General features: G+C 53.3%; 1 protein-coding gene across 1 annotated transcript; it reads right to left on the bottom strand.

Moving 5' to 3' along the window:
- Nucleotides 1-59: 59 nt before the first annotated feature.
- LOC311195494 (protocadherin alpha-10-like) lies at nt 60-6,182 on the bottom strand (the record flags this gene model as incomplete). The annotated part of the gene is made up of 3 exons (XM_084268898.1): nt 60-124; nt 3,584-3,638; nt 3,705-6,182. 3 exons carry the CDS (start codon nt 6,180-6,182, stop codon nt 60-62), a joined length of 2,598 nt encoding a protein of 865 aa, XP_084125024.1.
- Between the last annotated feature and the right edge of the window lie 12,475 nt (nt 6,183-18,657).

The raw sequence follows: 18,657 nt of genomic DNA, 5'->3' as shown, positions 1-18,657 counted from the left end.
CGCCGCCGCCCGCACTCGCGCCCCGGCTCTCCTGGCCGCCCCTCGCCGCCCCCCCGCGCTCACAGCCGGGCTCTCCGCCGCACCGGGGCGGAGCCGCCTCGCCGCTCCGCCGCCGTTGCTGAGCCTGCAGCGACACCGTGTGCTGCTCCGACGCCTCTCGCTCCCCAGCAACCCCGCGCCTCCGCACCCGCGCTGATCGGCTCCTCTCCCCTCTCCTCCTGCCCCTCCGCTCTGTCTTGCCCTTCTTGCTCTCCTCTTCCCCCAACTCATCTCTTTTTCCTCTCTTCCTTTTTCGTTGCAGAGATTTCTCCCTTTCCATCTTCCTTATCCTTTCCTGCTTCTCTTTCGTACCTTCCTTTTCCTGCATTTCTTCTCTTCGTTCGTCTCGCTTTACTTTATTCTCTTTTTTCATTCTCTTTCTGTTCATTCCTCTCCGTTTTGTTCTTGCTCTCCCGTCAGATCCCTTACCCTCCTTGCCCTTCTCTTCTCATCCTTTTCTCTCCTTTTCCACAGCCGCCTCCGGCCCCGCGGCGGAGACCATCCAAGACGAAGCCATCAGCGCTAATTGCAGAGCAGCAGCGCCGGAGCGCGGGACTCTAACCAAGGGCGGGGGTCGGAGGTACCAACTCTGCTCAGCGGCCAGAGAAAACGGCGGTGTCTGTCTTCTTTCTTCCTTCCTTTATTTTTATTTCCATGTTGTCGTTCATCTTCTTCTCCCTTCCCCTCTGCCATTCCTTTAGCTCTTCTGTTTCTACTCATTGTGATTTATTCTTTTTTCCATAGGTTTTTTTTCCTTCCTTTTCTTTTTTCTATTGCTTTCACCCTCACCTTTTCCCACGTTCTTTAAAATCCTCAAAGATCACAGGACAGAGCACTATGCTCCCTTTAGGACTTCGATCACAGTGGAAGCAGAAGGGAGAGCTAAAAGCTAAGGACATTGTCTCAACATTGACCTCATCCCAGGAGAGGGGAAAAGCCATCCCCCACGCTGAGGGCACACAGCCCAAAGCTCTGCAGCCAGACAGCAGTGAAAATTCAGCCATCGTATCTCATCCACTGTTACCAACACATTGCTGGTGTGAAGGGAGGCAAACCAAAGGGGTGGGAAAGAAAAGTAAAAAAAATCTCATTCCCTTGTACTGAAATTCAAGGTCTGACAGCTTCTTGTAGATCACTCCTTCCCCTGCCTAGAAAGGGAGATCAGCAGACAGGTGACCCGAAAGAGCTTCTGAGAAAGTAAAGTGATCCAAATTTCAAAATCCTTCTGTCCACCAACAGCACAGCAGCTTCAGGAAAAATCTACTAAAAGAACACCATGGGGAACATAAGGATGTGCAGAACTTCTGGAGGTCCTGAGAGGATGGATCTCAGAGAGAAAGCAGCTCTGCACCTGACCTCTGCTCAAGGGTTTCTACTGGCATCCTCAATGGCATGCCAGGGGGAAAGAGAGCTCCAGCTAAGTGGGCAATCTCCATTTCCTCCCCAGTGACACAGACCATCTTCTACCCAGCATCTCCAATTCCCTCTAGCAAGGCTCTTACCCACTCAAACTCATCCCCCAGTGATGCATGCCCAGGCCCTACTGCATCCCACTAGGAGCATCACTGCCAGGAGACATTGCTCCACCACAGGAACATGATCCAGCTCTAAAACATGAAATGAGCATCACCCAGGCCTTTCCACATCCTCAACTTTCCACATCATCAGCACAAAGAGCAGAGAGAGGTGAACATACAATATCAGCTGGGGAGGGGAGGAATTTCAACCATACAAAACCAGAGCTGGGCTGCTGTGCAGGGACTGGTGAGTTCATGGACATTTCGGAATGAGCCACACCTAAGGACACAGGTTCTCTATCGAGGCCAACTGTGCAAGTGCACAACTAGGGAAAGTCAGGAGAACAAAGACCTCCTCCTGGGCATCGAAATCTCCTACCTCAGGAGGAGCAATGAACCATCACAGCAAGAACAACAGCTGTGGAAGCCAGTACAGATGCCACCCACTACACAAGGGCAATGGGGGTGGGGAAGTGCTCCCCTCTAACAACACTTTTCCCAAAACAACAGGTCTGTCAGGCACTATTGCCCCATTTGTATGTCATCCCCGGACACAGACAGGCCCTACCCAATACCACTGCCACATTCACCTCTGTGACACGCCACGGTTTCCTTTCCCACCTCAGGGCTAAATCCAGTATTTTTAGACCCATCCCCTCCACAAGAGCACCACAGAACAACATAGGGATGGCACCACATAGATCATGTCCAACAGACGACTCTTTCTCAAGGTATTTAAAAGGAAATGGCACCCACTTCATGCTGTGATAAACTACCCAAACCTTGACAAGAACCCCACTGTACCATGTGATATTGGCTCTGCAGGACAACATCAGTCTGGGGATTTGATATCAGGGTTTTTGGTTGGTAGGTGCCCTGGTTGTGGTTCTGTTGTTGTCCTGGTTTAAAATGAAGGATTCCAGTGCTTCTGTAAGCATGTGGCTGCTGATGCAAATGTGGAAAGAAATCAAACAGGTTGGTGTGTATCACACCATTCCTCTGGACAGAAACTCAAGTGCAGAACTCTTCCCATCAATGAGAGCACCACAGAAACTACACAGCTGGTACCACATACACACTGTTCAGCAGAATCTCTCTAAATTACCATTCATACTTCACCCATCTGACATGGAAATGGTCCAGGTCTGGCAGAGCAGTTAAACATCTCCTCGTACAGGTGGTCACAGGACAGCTGTTCTTAAACAGGGGCAGCTGAACGCCCAAAGCTCATACTTTCCTCCTTATGTCCCCTTAAATATTCTGCTTAACAAGGATAAAAGAAACATCATAGCTGCATCAAGGGCTGCAGAAGCTTCTGTGGATGCCCATCACAATTTAAGGAGAGCAAACTGAAGCTCTACCCACACACATAGCCTCAAAAGACATTGTTGGCATTTCAACACCAGACACTTGGGAGGGTCTGGGAACTCCAGACAACAGAGGCCATGAAAGAAACCCCATGGTATATTTAAGGAGAACATCTCCCCGATGTCCAACACATTGACCCAAAGAAATACATTGGTCCCTGGCAGGATCTTCCCAGGTGTGTGAACTTTACCTTCAATCTTAGCATCACACAATCATTGAGGTTAGAAAAGATCTTTGAGATCATCAAAGCCAAACATCCACCCAACCCCTTTGCCCTGTTCAGGAATCTCAACTGGAAACACCCCAGAGCTGCACATCAGTGTTCTTGTTCTTGGATTAAAACTGTGCCAGCTTTAATAAAAAAGAGGGGAATTACCCCAGAGACCTTGCAGAGGAGAATCAAAGAAGAGTCAAAGAGTGGAGTGGAGAGCTTTCCACGAGAACCCAGATCTGATACCACAACAGTCAGCAGTCAGCAACGGTAAGAGGGCAGCAAATAGTGCCCGGGGGACTGTCACCACCTGCCTGACCTGCGCTCCTGCACCAAGCACAGGATCAAACGCTACACAAGTGGCAGCAGGCGAGAGCCAAGGAGGACAATTTCAGAGGAGGCGGAGGCAGATGTCATCAGCATCCTTAAGAACCTGCCAAGCACCCACCGACCTCCGCCTCCCCGCAGCGACTTTTCTGCTGCCAGGGGGAAGGGACACCTGCCTAGGGAGAGGGGGGAAAGGGGCGTCGGGAGAGCAAGGGGAGGACAAGGGGTGGGGTGTCACTGACCGTGTCCAGGAGCGCGGGCGGCTCCGGCTGCGTCTCCTTCGCCCCGGCGCCGGGCGGCGGCGGGAAGTTGGGGCTGAAAACCATCAGGTCGCTCTTGCCCGCGCCGTCCGTGGCCACGCACAGGCTCCGGCTCTGGCGCTGCGAGTACGACCAGCTCCCCGCTTCGCTGGCGCACACCAGCGTCGCCGGCCCGGGCCCCGACAGCACGGCCGCCCGCGGCGCCCACCGCGACGCCCCGTACAGCACCACCGCCAGCAGGAACAGGCTCGACACCGCGCAGATGGCCACCACCAGCCACACGTTCGTCGCCGAAGACGACCCCGCGACCGCGACCTCCGCGCCCGCCGCCGCCCGCAGCCCCGGCCCCGGCCCCGACGAGCCCGCCGCCGCCAGCGCCGCCTCGGCGCCCTCCACCAGCGACACGCTCAGCGTGGCCGTGGCCGAGCGCGCCGGCTCCCCGTGGTCCCGCACCACGATCACCAGCCTCTGCCGAGGGCCGTCCGCCTCCTCCAGCGCCCGCGCCGTGCTCACCTCGCCGCTGTACAGCCCCACGCGGAACGCGCCCTTCCCCCGCGGCTCCCACAGCTCGTAGCGCAGCCACGCGTTGTAGCCAGAGTCCGCGTCCACCGCGCGGATCTTCGCCACCACCTGCCCCGCCGGCGACCCCCACGCCGCCCACGCCCACACCACCTCCGAGCCCGCACCCGACGCCGCCTCGCCCCACCCCACGCCGCCCGCCCCGACGCCCGACGCCGGCAGCAGCGCCGGCGCGTTGTCGTTCTCGTCCACCACGAACAGCTGCACCGTGGCGTTGCCGCACAGCGCCGGCTCCCCCGCGTCCACCGCACGCACCTCGAACTGCAGCACCTGCACCTCCTCGTAGTCCAAGGGCTGCAGCGCCCACAGGCGCCCGCTCTCCGCGTCCACCGACACGTAGCTCGACGCCGGGCGCCACCCCCCGCCCGCAGACGCGCCCCCGGCGCCGCCCTCCCACACCGAGTAGCTCACGCGGCCGTTGCCCGCCTCGTCCGGGTCCCGCGCCCACAGCCGCGCCAGCTCCGCGCCCGCCGCGTTGTTCTCCCGCGCCAGCACCGTGTACACGGCCTGCGCGAACGACGGCGCGTTGTCGTTCACGTCCGACACCGGCACCCGCACCCCGCGCCTGGCGCGCAGCGCCGGCGCCCCGCCGTCCTCCGCCCGCACCTCCACCTCGTACTCCGACACCCGCTCACGGTCCAGCGCCTCCCGCAGCACCAGCGAGTACGAGCCCGCGAACGTCGACACCAGACCGAACGGCGACGCCGGCCACACCGCGCACCGCACGCGACCGTTCGCCCCCGAGTCCCGGTCCGACACGCTCAGCAGCGCCACCACCGTCCCCACCGACGCGTCCTCCGGCACCGGCACCGACAGCGACGTCACCCACACCTCCGGCGCGTTGTCGTTCACGTCCAGCACCTCCACCACCACCTTGCAGTGACCCGACAGCTGGGGAGTCCCTCTGTCCTTTGCCATAACCTGTATGTCGTAGAAAGTAACTGTCTCATAGTCCAGGGCCCCCCTCAGTCTGATCTCGCCGCTGTTGGCATCGATGCTGAAGACATCCGAGGCAGATGGAGGAACAATATTTTTGATTTCATAAACGATCTCACGGTTTATTCCCACGTCCAAATCCGTGGCGTTCACTCGTGCCACCAGCGTGCCCTGCAAGGCGTCTTCAGACAAAGGCACGTTGTACACCGACTGGTTAAACTGGGGCACGTTGTCGTTGACGTCCAGCACCGAGATCACCAGCTCCATCGTGCCCGTCAGCGCCGGCCGGCCCCCGTCACTCGCCGTCACCACCAGACGGTGCACAGGAACAGTCTCGCGGTCCAGCGGTTTCGTGAGCACCAGGAACAGAGATTTACTGCGCGAGTTGCTGTTTTCCTCCTCTACTCTGAAATGCTCGCTGGGGCTGAGTGTATAGGAGAGCTGCGCGTTGGCTCCCACATCGGCATCCGACGCGCCCTCCAGAGGGAAACGGGTTCCCGGGAGCGTGTTTAATTCCGGGATGGTAAAGGCTTCTTCTTTCACGGGGAAGAGCGGGGCGTTGTCGTTGATGTCGGTGACCTCCAGCTCCACGTGGAAGACGCGCAGCGGCCGCTCCACCAGCACCTCCAGGCGCAGGGCGCACGGCGCGCTCTTCCCGCACAGCTCCTCCCGGTCCAGCCGCGAGCTCACCACCAGCGCCCCGCTCGCCCCGCTCACCTCCACGCCCGCCCGCCGGCCCTGCGACACCAGCCGCAGCCCCCGCGCCTCCGGAGCGCCCGCCTCCAGGCCCAGGTCCTGCGACAGCCGGCCCACCACCGTCCCGGCCTTGGCTTCCTCCGGCACCGAGTAGCGCACCTGCCCGCCCACCAGCGCCCAGGCCGCCTGCAGCACCAGCACCCGCACCACGGGCCCCCGCCACTGCTGTTTCGGTCCGCAGCTACCCATCGCAGCCACGGATTCCTTTTTCTCCACACCAGATCGTTACAGACGTCGGTATCGAACGGGATTTATCCTTCAGCTGTAGAGTAATCCATTCTCAGAGCTGCACATCCTCCTCTCTGCTGCTCTTTTTCTCATCTGCATCCTTTTCTTTTGCGCACCGGAAGGTCCTTCCCCGCCCTCGCCCGCTTTTCTAACACATTTATTAGGTCAGAGCGACATCATGCGGCGCTCAGCACGAACTCCCTCTATCGTGTATCTCAATCGAGCATCTCTACGCCGTCTTTGTCATTTTCCACTCCCCGCATTTCAGCTGTTTCTCACTTCGTTGCAGACCCTCGTCTCCTCTATTTTCATTGTACTGTTGTGGAAGCGGTTATGATTTTCCCCTCTCAGTTTTCGTAGAGTACCCTTCTGCAGATGTTTAGGTTTGAATTTCATTCTTCAGTCAAACATGGTAGATAAATGCAGCAAAGTTTTAATTCTTCGGGGCAACAACTTAGTGTTTGTTGGTCCAGTGTTTATCATCACTTCTCATCGAGATTCATAGTCTCTGTCATCAGTTCATGTGGGCTAAGTCTAATTTTTCACACTTCATTTCCTTGTGAAATAGTCCTGCATAAGTGATACCTTTATTTTTCAATTCGTGGGACAGGTCCCAAGGTGAAGCTGATTGCTCCTCGGTTAGAAACTCTGAGGTTTAAGTAAGTTTTCCCAAAAACATCGGTGTTCATCATTCTCTTCTGCACCTTCCTTGCACCAAAATGCATCTAGAAGTGTTTTGTAACCAAGCACTGGGTGTTTATCCACGCTGGTGCTGTGAGCAAGTATTAAAAGGGCTGAAGGAAGACAGGAAAACTGGGAAAAATATCTCTTCCTCCCTGGAACTGAGTCCCTCTCACATGGTCCCTTTGAGTGACCAGGAAGTGGATTGGTGGTAATTCCTTCACAGGACATACTCCCTTACCCACCAGCTCTGCTGTCAGAGCAAGTGGCCACCCTACTATGGAATGCTGAGTGGGAAAGGGACAGAGAAAGAGACTAGACTCCAAGAAACACAGGCTACTCCACATTTACATCTATTCAGAGCTGAGGGGGACATGGAAGGGTCAAGCTGGGATACAGACAACATGCCTGGTGACTCCAGTCCTTGGGGAGGGAGTATAAGAGAGATTTTTCCCTTTAAACGAGACAAGGAAGAGTTTTGCCTCTGGCCACACTCTTCATTCGCACTCATCTCCTCCCTCCTCTGTGTACTAGAATAAAAGTCACTACCTCCCGCTTCGACGAAGCCGGGTGCAGAGCTGCAGGAGGATTTTCAATCACCTTTTGAAGGTCTGGATGAGATGCCTGCCCGCACCTCATCCACCCCGGCTCGCATTCATCACCACCTGCCCCGGGCCCCTGCAGAGAGGTCCCGCAGCCACCACACCTTCCCCAGCCACACTGAAGACAAGGGCAATTTCTGCAGCTCAGGGACACGGACCACAGTTCAAAATATTATGGAACACGATTGTTCCTACCTACCTGATCTCCACGGTCACATGGAAATCCACCGCTGAAGGTAGTCAGGGGACAGCAGTTGTATGTTAAATCCAGATCCATCCCTAATGCCACTTTTGTATGGCCTCTGCCATGAAAACGTGAAGACGAACACTTCTTCCCGCTGGGTTGGGGTAACTTACCTGCATTTCCTTATGCTGGGCGGTGACAGGGCTTTCTCCTCAGGAAAGACATTCAGACAGATCGCATTTCACATCCCAAATCCTTGTGCAACTTCAGCCTTTGAGGATGAAGAGTATTTTTCCCCCTCTGATGTTACTCTTGAGCGGAGCAGCCCACAGAAAACGGCAAGAGAGACCTCTGGTAGGAACTGCTGCAGCCGGGGACTGGCTGTGTGTTAAATGGCATTTAACTCTATCGCATCCATAACACCACGGAGGTTTTGTGCTTCTCTTCCATTGTTTAGGTCTATTCACAGATTTTCTGCAGTCTAACGCCATCATTACCACAGGTTAAGAGATAAAGGTGTCCTATCAAGCAGAACAGCGCTTGGCAACTTTTTTTCCAGTTGCAGGTGATAGAACCGATCTTTTTTGTGAGAGAGGACTGGCGAATAAGGTTCTATAAGACATGATTTTGGCCAAGCTAATCTGGAGATATGTTCCCGACGTTGGAGTTTCCTAGCAGGTTTAATTCTTATAGCAAGAGGACATAAAGGTTTGAGCAGAGATCATCTTCACTTGTGGATAGGAGATGCTGGGACAGATCTTTATGAACAGATTCATCACGCTCACTCCATGTGAGTTCAGAACAAGAGGCATTTCAGCTGGGTAAGTTTGTTGGATTTTTTTTCCTCCTTATTCACTCGCTAAATTAATCCACTTACCTGAAATAAGTAGATCTTCTCTGGAAGAATATTTCATGCCATATTCACAGGGATGAAAACGTACGGCCAGTGTCAGAGCGAGCAACACCATTTTCTTTTCAAGTACCTTAGAAGCGTGCTAAGGTCTAAGTAAAGCTTGCTGTAAAACGTAGTGGGATGTTTTGAACTGGTGAAACAGTTGTTAAGGAGATGACAAGCGCTCATTGATACGTGCATGATACAGGACACACGTGTCCCTTTTCCTGTGGTCCGAATAGTTGCCAGAATCATTTATATATCCACCGATGAGCAGCCTAAGTAAGTGTCCCCACAATACAGGGGATGTGAGCTTACCTTAGGGACCAAGTTGTTTCTGTATGCAAAAAGAAAAACAACAAACCAAACCAGAAAAAGCAGTTAAAGAACCCGGGATAACCTACACGTTGGAAAGGTTGTTCATTGCTTCCTCAGATCTGCTCCATGTGAGATTCTGATGAAATCCAGCTGCTACCTGAGTAGTAGCAGTAGAGTATCAGGAAGCATTGGCAAATCCCTAAGCACTGCAGCATTGCAGTGCTACCACAGATATACAATTAAATTGCCTTTTATACCACTGGCATCTCGAACGGGAAGCCATGAAAGTCATAAGAAAAAGCTGAGCTGATCGCACAAAATAACATCCGAGTTGGTAGAAGGCTTCGTTTATCTACTCCAACTTTGGTCAGAGAATAAGCTCTGTGCCTCTGACAAGAGCAAGACGTGAGGAAGAGAGATCTACATCAAGTAGGAATCTGTATAGAAAGAGCAGTGAAAGCTACTCACCTTTCCACCCCAACAGCCCAAGTGTCCGGGTGTTACTCTGAGTCTCCTCCGTTAAAAAGGAAGGGATGAAAGCCTACTTAAAATGTGGCAAAAACAAAAAACCCCAAAAAACCCAAAACCAAACAAGGAAAAATCCCACCAAGAAAAAAACCCACGAGTTTTGACATCCCGACTTGATCTCGTCCATCAGAGCCCACGGAGTGAACTCTGGGTTCTTAGAAAAGCAAGTACAGCCCCAAGGCAAACACAGCCGAAAGGTTCGTCTCCTGCCACTCTTTGCACAGCGGAGAGACAGACTTTCCCAGGGATATTTGGAAAGGATGACTTCAGCTAAAGGGACAGGCAGCAGCTCCGGCAGGATCGCTGGGGTAACAGGGGACGCTTCCAGCTTTACCATCCTGGAGATGGAAGATGCGGCACAGCAACTCCAGCTCAGCCTGCTCAGGGCAGCTGATCCCCCCGTCGTTGGGGATGGGGGGAGAAGAGCCCCAAGCTCACAGTGCCGGGTTTCTCTTCCTGCGAAGCGGGTCCTTCCCGCCTCTCTAACGCGGAATAGCGGTTAGAGCACTGCACAAAGAAGCCGAAGTCTGGTTTCAAAGCTTTCCTGCGACCGAGAGCTTTTAAAACAGCCTCTCCCGCCTCTCAAGAGTGCCCTAATTACCGAGAAAGGGACCGCGTACACCGGTCATTAAGCGGGACGTTCAGCCCCGGACAATGCCCCGGAGAGGCCGGGGAAGGGGGTGACCTGGTGGCTCAGCGGCTGGAGCACTCACCGCCCGGGCTTTAGTCTTCGTCTCTGCACATCACCTTCAGCAACCACCGAACGTACCGGCGGGAGGCTCAGAAAGCAGGGGACGCACAGCAAACCCGCCCTTTCCCACCTCCAATCTCTTCAGGACGCTGGCGGAGCCGCAGCCTCCCCTCCCCCGGCGGTTCCCGGGAAGCCGCCGGCGATGCCCGTTGCTTTGCACCCAACGGCTGCTGGCAGCCGGCCGGTCACCCAGCCCTTGACCCGACCCACCGCCGGGGCTCGGAAGAGCCTTCCCGCAGCGGGCTGCTGCCGGCCCCACACCGTCCAGCTCCCCCCGCGACAAGCGAACCTGGTCCGCTCGCCCGGGGAGCATCCCAGCTCTCGGCCTGACCAGGCTCTCCCACCGCCACCCGCGGGAAGCGGTACCGATCCCGCTCGGAAAGGGCATTAAAAACCGCCCAAGCCAACGGCCCCGTCCACGGGAGGGTGCGAAGCCGCTTCCCATCCCCGGCGGGGCGGCGTGCTGCTCGCAGGCTCCTGCGCGGAGCCCGGCCCCGCCCCGCCGCTCCCGTCCGCCGGAAGGAACCGGGAGGCTTCGCTTCCGCCACGGAGCTCCCAGCGGGCGAGAGGCCGTGCTCGCCCCGGCATCCCCTGCGGGGACCGATAGAAGGTGCTGCCGCCCCAAAAGAGCCTGATCCCCCCCGTGGAGGGGGGAGTTTTGCCCCTTCTTGGGGCAAGGATGTGTGAGCCCCACCGGGGCAGCAGCTACATCTGCTCTGACCCAGCCTCTCCCATCATCCTGGCCCGGGCTTTATTGAGGCGGGGGTGGGGTGTGAGAGCTCAGGTTTCACACGTGTTAGGAGTTTTAGGAGCTGCCCCCGCTGGGTGCCGCCTCTGAGGTGGGGCACAGCCGGTAACACAGAGCCCGGGCGCGGTCAGGCGGAGATAGCGCCCGGGAACGAACATCGCATCTCTTCATCACGGGAGACCCTGTGACAGCCCCTACACGTCCCCAGCCTCTCTGCAGGAACACAACTAACATCGAGGCATTCGCAGCACCCCTCCGAGTCCCCCTTTTCCGGGGGCGGGGGTGGGCGGGGGGCGTAGGGAGGGGGCACCGAGCCCCTGCCCGCAGACACAGCCCTGGGAGGAGCCGAGCTGGAAATCCTCACCATCTGCTGCGAGAAAACACATCAGGCACCCTTCGAGGTGGGGGGAATAATGTTTATGGGTGGCAGTTAGCACAGAGGGAGAGGAAAGGTGGGTGAGATCGGTTTCGCCGGCTGTGGGGAAGCAATGCAGCCCCTGCGAGCGGGGCTCTCCCTGGCCCAGGACCCTCTGATTTCTAGACAGCACTTCCAAAGACAGGACGAGTTTCCCCAGAGCTGGCCGAGACTGGAGAGATTATGTCCACGCTCGGCCCGAATCCCAGATTTCTGCGCATCCTTGCGAGGACCCTTTTCCGGGGGTAGGGGGAGCCCCCGTTTCAACACCCCCCCACACACACACACTCCCTCCATCCGGACGGAGAGCAGGGGCCCCGGGAGCCCGGCTGGCAGGTCCTGTTGCTTTTCATTTGCTAAATCCATTCCCCAGGCATGATTAGAGCCACCGCTCGGGACCAGATGGTTCCCCTCCGTCCCGAGATCCATCCCGGACAGATTGCATACAATTTATTAATAACCCAACAGATGCTCGGGCACTTTCCAACTCGGATTATATTTCCTGATTGCTCAAATCCCGGCGTGGGGGAGTTGTTCATTTATCTGCTCCCGCTCCTCTTTGTGCCTCACCAACCTGATGTCGTGTGTCCATCCCGTACCCCCCACACACCATCCCCGTTCCCAGATCTTGTGCATGTGTCCGGGAACTAAACGGGGTGTGATGCCAGCTTGGGTTCGGCCCTCCCAGTCCCGGTGTCCCGGAGCCGCCGGGACCCTCCGGTGCTGCTCTCCGCGGCGGGGCTGGATGCTGAGGAGCCCCTTCAGCAGCCAGGGAGCGACATGTCGTGACTCCCAATAGACAGCAGGAGTCGGGACTTAACGCCCGTCGTTACCTGGGCTGTGGAGAGCCCGGTTCCTCCCTCACGAACAGGGGGGCCCCCGGTCTACCCCCGCTTTCCGAACCGTGGAGGTCTATGGGTCGAGGTGAAATTCAAACAACCCCGTGAGGAAAAACGATACAGCCCTCGACACGAACTCCCCAAGCTCGGGTGCTGAGGGTAGCGAGACAGGCGTGACCCTGTCTCCCTCCCGGACACGGGGTCTTAAAAGAGGAGGGGGATGTATGGGAAGAAACTGCTTGTGCCCTGTGAGACCCCTCCCAGAACTAGATAAGATGCTGTGAGCTCCAGAAAAATCCATCACAGCCCTTTCAGCAACACTACGTTCAATTTTAATGTATAAAATGGGCTTTTCCTTGCTCTGGAGGGAGAAGCACAAAGCCAGCAGGTTGTTTATACTACTGAATAAACTAAATGCAGGTCTCTGAGGGATCTTATGCAAACCACTTACCTTGAAACACAAGCCCATGGGGAAGTGAGCGGTGGAGGGATGTGTGGTTAATGTTTTACATCTTCAGAGCAGCATCTGAGTGGCTCTCAGCACCAGTTAGCATTAGGTATCATGGAAAGTAGGGGATGTGGTTATAATTTGGGATGTAGAAGTCACTTATAAGGTACAAATGTTAGGATCTTTGGGGTTGAAGTTTAGCAGCACGTGATGCAGGAGTTACTTCTAAAGGATGTGGGCTTAAATTAAATCTTGACACTGCAGGTTAGTTGTTAAAGAGAGAGTTTGGAGGGAGACTGCATCTGTTATCAGGATACAAGCTATAGTGTGGTTTCAAAATAAATATAGAAAGCCTGGAAATCTTTTCTGCTCAGTGGTAAAAGGCACTTCACTTTCTGAGAATGCAGGTGAGAGACACTCTCAGCAATAATAGCAGAAGAATATTAAAATCTGATACATTTTTCATAACTCCTGACATTTGCAATATAATTCCACTTCCTTGGCTTCACTGTGCTCCCCATGCCCAACAGATTTAGTGCAGGGGTGAGATTCCTTCCTTTCAGCCTCTGTAAATAAAGCAAGAGAATTACACAGTTGAAAGAAACAGAATTCCTTCATAGAACCATAGAATCCCAGACTGGGCTGGGTTGGGAGGGACCCCAAGGGTCACAGAGCTCCAACCCCCTGCCACAGGCAGGGACACCAACCTCCAGGTCTGGAGCTACACAAGGTTGCCCAGGGCCCCAGCCAACCTGGCCTTGAACACCACCAGGGATGGGGCACCCACCCCCTCTCTGGGCAGCCTGTCCCAGCCCCTCACCACTCTCTCTGCAAAGAACTCCCCCCTAATATCCAATTTAAACCTTCCTTCCTCCAGCTTCACTCCATCCCCCTTGTCCTGCCAGTCTCTGCCCTTTAACAAGCTGATTCCCCTCCTGTTCCTCTGCTCCCTTCAGGGACTGGGAGGCTGCAGTGAGGTCCCCCCACAGCCTTCTCTTCTCCAGGCTGAACCAGCCCAGCTCCCTCAGCCTCTCTCCATAGGGGAGCTGCTCCAGCCCTCTGAGCATCTCCGTGGCTCCTCTGACCCCCCTCCAACAGCCCCACATCTTTTCCTTCCTCCTTGCCCCACAGCAATAGGGAAGAACTGCAGGAAAGCATGCCAGCCAGGCTTGCCAGGGAAAGGAGGATCAGGATGGAAAGGCTGGGGATGTTGTGTTCAGATGGCCAGGGAAGGTGATGTGAAGGGAGGCTGTGGGCGATCAGATGGAGCTCTGTGATTTCTTGTGGGAAACACACAATACCTCACACCCTGCTCACACAGCAATTTTCTTTCCTATCTATAGGTTCCCCTAATACCACAGATTCCCACCAGAAAGGGAACAGAGGGAAATTCCAGTGCTGGTCCAGGGTTACAAGTCAGCTAGTGGCTACTTTATCCAGTTTTCAGTCCTCTGCCCATCTTTCTGGAGCAACTACAAATATTATCCCATGGCAGAAATTCTCACTAGACAATCTCCCATCCTTTGCTGCACACCAGCTGTGCAGGGCTTGGATGCTATCTCCTTTTACCTTTCACAGACCTCCTGAAAACCTACATCTTCAATGAGTTTCCTGGGCCAGGTCACAGAATAAAGCAGAGATTGAGCAACACCAGCAACAAAACCATTCTCTGGTTGGTGAATGTTCTTGGCTCACTCACTGCTTTGTGCCTTTGAAAAACTGTCATCACAATGAGTAAGATTATGAAGTAACATACACATTTTAAAGGGATGTAGAATTATTTCATCTGTTGATGTTTTGCTATTTTTTTTTCAGTCCCAAATTCCTCATTACTGAACTGAAAAAGGGGGAATACGAGGCATATCCAAAGTAATAAAGTTCCACAGTAGAACTTTGTACCAAAACAAACAAATGTGAGAAGGGTTCATTTCCTGCATTTTTCTCCTATTTTCTCTGTCACAGTTGCCTTGAGAGTGGAAGGATCAGCCATACTCTTCATCACTTGGAAGACAGACATCCCCATAGAGCAGCAATGGAAGTGTGTTCTGATGATCAGCGAGCAGATACATGCAGGAGAGAACTCAATGGGGAACTCCAGCTCACTCCAGAGCAAAGGCATGTGAAGTGTTTGGGGAAGAGATGGGGAACCAGGGCTCATGGGGAGCCCATCTGACCTAGGAAACAGTACTTCATTACCTTTGCTTCTGCCTGCAGGGATTTCTAAATGGGTACTGGTGGTGATGAGGGTGCAGGGTCAGGCCCTGGGGCTTGTTCTGGGATGGTTTGACAGGAAGGGACAATCCTTCCATCATACAACTTTTCCCTAAGGTACAAATCTGGTACAAACCTCTGACCACATTGCAGGCAGAATGGGCTGAATAATCAGCAGTGGCTCCAAGGGCCTGGGCATGGCAAAGCACGTACCAAAATCACAACATTGCAGGATGTTTGAGGGGAGATGCCAAAAAAACACCCCCCAAAACAGAGCAGGCAGCAGAGCCTGGCTGGTGTGCAACTGGTACATCTGGGCTCCTGGAGAAATTGGCTGCAAATGGAACACAAACTGGTTTGCTGATAGCTATGCAGAACGTTGCACCAGGCTGTACCTTGTAATCAAGAATGGAAATGTCTCCCCTGTCTCTGTTCTTGTTGAGGCAACAGCAACGTGTCCGTGTCTTTGGGGTTAAGGAGAGGAAAAAGCTGTGAGCACAGAACAGTTGTGTTTGGAAGAGATCTCCAGACAATGTCTAATCCACTCCCCTCTGCTCCAAGCAGGTTGCCCAGGACTGAGTCAAATCAGTGGTTTCACTCTGAATGTTGTTTTCCTGGGGATCAACTTTGGAAGCTTGAAAAAGTGGATTTTTGGGAATTTTGCTCAGTTTGTGTTGTTAGAGATATATCCTCATCATTGTGGTTTTGGAGATCTTTCTGTGTATGTGAGCTTAAAAATGTTCCCTGTCACCAAGCCTGCTGTTCTCTGCTCATTTTTAAGGCAACAACCAGCTGCATGTGTGCTGGGCTGAAAAAACCCCACTATAAACCAGCAAGCAATCCAGTTAAGCCAATGAATTATGGGCCCACAACCCCAACCTAGAAAACACTGAAAGCTGCATGTAGATTGATACTTAATTTCCCTCCAAAATATATAAATAAATCAAGCCTTAAGCACCATGACGTTCGTCAGGGAGCAAAATCCAGTGCAGATTAGCAGCCTCCTCACTTGGAACTGGGAGGGGAGAGGGGGGTGTGGGATAACTGAAGCCTGACTCAGCCCTTGTAACTAATCCAGATAACAAGGTTTGCTATTTTATAAACTGCAGGATCCCAGGGAGTGCACATCTCCATCAGCCACCCTGGTTAGACTTGCAGTGTGGGTACCAGTCCCCAGTCTCTAATTTTTATTGCCTTTCTTAGGGCATGAGGGGTTATTCCTCCCCAAGGAGAGATAACCTGTACTGGTGTATTCCCCAAGGAATGACCCCGTACACCAGTACAGCTCTGGTGCTGACCTGCTGGGAATCAGCTCTGTGGAAAAAGACCTGGGAGTGCTGGTGGACAACAGGTGACTGTGACCAGCAAGGTGCCCTCACGGCCAAGAAAGCCAACAGCATCCTGGGGAGTGTCAAGAAGAGTGTGGCCAGCAGGTCATGGGAGGTTCTCCTCCCCTTTGGCTCTGCTCTAGGGAGGCATCATGTGTGCAGTGCCGGGCTCCCTGGGCCAAGAAGGACAGGCAGCTTCTGGAGAGGGGACAAGAAAGAGCTATGAAGATGATGAGGGAACTAGAGCATCTCTCTTAGGAAGAGAGGCTGAGGGACTTGGGACTTTTTAGCCCAGAGGAGACTGAGGATGGAACTCATAAATGCTGATCAATACTTGTGTCAGGCCAGATGGGGTTAGGAGGATGGGTCAGTCTGTGTCCAGTGGTGCCCAGGGACAGGACAAGGGGCCCTGGGCACAAACTGGAGCAGAGGAAGTTCTGTGTAACCCTGAGGAGGAACTTCTTTCCTATGGGGGTGGCAGAGCCCTGGGCCAGGCTACCCAGAGAGGTTGGGGAGTCTCCATCTCTGGAGACACTCAAACCCCTGATCCTGGACCCTGCCCTGAGCAGCCTGCTCGAGGGGACCCTGCCCTGGGAGAGGGTTGAACTGGATGATCTCCAGAGGTCCCTGCCATTGAGGTCCTGAGTGTGCCTCAAAAGAGACCACCCCACCTGAAGATGGGGTGCAGATGGGAAGATCTGCAGTCTGAGGTTCCCTCACAAGGCCTTAATTTGGCCAAAGGTCTCACTAGAAAGTTGGGGCTTGAGGGATTCTGCAGCTGCTTTATCTGTTCAGACAATCTGTTCTGCTCCAGCAGGCAATGCTGTTCCCCAGTTCTTTCCTAATACAAACTCATCAGGCTTAGCCCACTGCTTTGTTTACCACCTCTTGGCTTTTCCACAGAAAGAAACCAGGCACAGAGTCCTAATGAAAAGCTGGGGGGGTGTGTGGGGGGAGAATTTATATTTCACTTCTTGCCTTTGCTATTGGTTTTACAAGTGATCGCTCATCAGAAACCAATTACCCCAGAAAGGCTTGGGTTTGGGTCCCTCCTGATGTTAGCAGGATGAATAGTCTCATTTACAATCTCTCGACTGGAAAACAAAATTGTAATGATAATAATAAAAAAAAAATTAAAAAAAAAAAAAAAGGAAGAAAGTCTTTTTTAATTCTCTGTGCCCCTGTTGTAATTCACAAGAAAATTAAACTAATAACTCTCTCTGTGAGCGTGTTATGCAGATGCCAGGAGTCAGGGATAAATGGATGAAACTATCTCAGGCAAAGTCCCTGGGGAAGGAACCTCTGAGCAGACAACTGTTATGCCTTGCAAGATTCAGAGCTTCTCCAGCCACACAATCTATGCAGAGAGGAGGTTGTTTCATTTTTCTTTCTTCCTTCCCCCCCCCCCCCCTTCTTTTTTCCCTTGAATTCCACCTGCAGGCAGCAAAATCTTCTGTGATTCTCTTTTTTTATCTGCTGGGCTCATTTCCTGCTCCATCTCCATTTGCCTTTTGCAAATAGAGCTCTTTTTTGCAAAGAAAATTCTCCATGCCAACAGAACCAAGGGTTTCCTGAGCAGCTCCCAGAGCAGCCTCCCCTCCTCATTCCTTCAGGAGTCAGGCAGTGCTTTATGAGACAGAAAGCCTTGGGGGAAGACACGAGGGTCCCCGTTGTGTTCCCAAGCTCTGTGCTGTGATTTGTCCCCACAGCTCAGATCCAAGGTTTTAATGTATTTTTTTTTTCTCTTTTTGAAGAAGATAAAACACTAAAACAAAGCCTGTAACTTGTCCCTCTTGATCTCCATGATAGGTGGAGCAGAAATGATCTTCTAATTCTTCCCTTGTAAATTTGGAAGTGCCGTGCTGGTCAGCTGTGATATACTGAGTGCAAAGGAACAGCAGCTCTGACCTTAGAGCCCTCAGCCTTCACCCTTGGCAAGGTGAAACAACACCTTTCTTTCAGTTAAAACACCAGAAATATGGTCGTGGACTTAAGAGGAGACTCATCAAACCAGCCAGGCTTCCCTGGGATGCTAGAGTCTAAAATAACCTCTGAATTTCAGACAGACTTGGGCTGCAAAACCCCTCCTCACACAGAGCTCTGAGTTCTTGTTTGCACTACAAGGAACTCCAGGGCTTTTTAGGGGAAGATTTGGCTACAGAAATTCATAGAACAGAACAAAATCAGGCAGCTCATCTTTGTGCTGGCTTCACATGGCAATTTAACCCCAATTTTTCTCTGCCTCACGCAGCCTCCTATCACAGACCCCTCTGCATCTTGGCCTACCAGAAATCCTACTAATGCTCAGAGTCATTTTCTTGATTGATGGTTGCTTTTCCTGTTTGTCTCTCCTTCCTATAAGTACAATTTGTTTTCTGTGCAGGCAAAATGTATGATAAGTCACTTCTGAAGCTCTTTAATGATAATTTCCATTTCAGGCATTATTGAAATGAGTGGATTTGATGTGAAGACCTTAGTGACCCTTCTGGGA

Source organism: Gallinula chloropus, assembly GCF_964237585.1.
Source record: "Gallinula chloropus genome assembly, chromosome: 10".
In the NCBI taxonomy this organism is placed as follows: domain Eukaryota; kingdom Metazoa; phylum Chordata; class Aves; order Gruiformes; family Rallidae; genus Gallinula; species Gallinula chloropus.
This window is presented reverse-complemented; position numbering and strand designations above follow the sequence as displayed.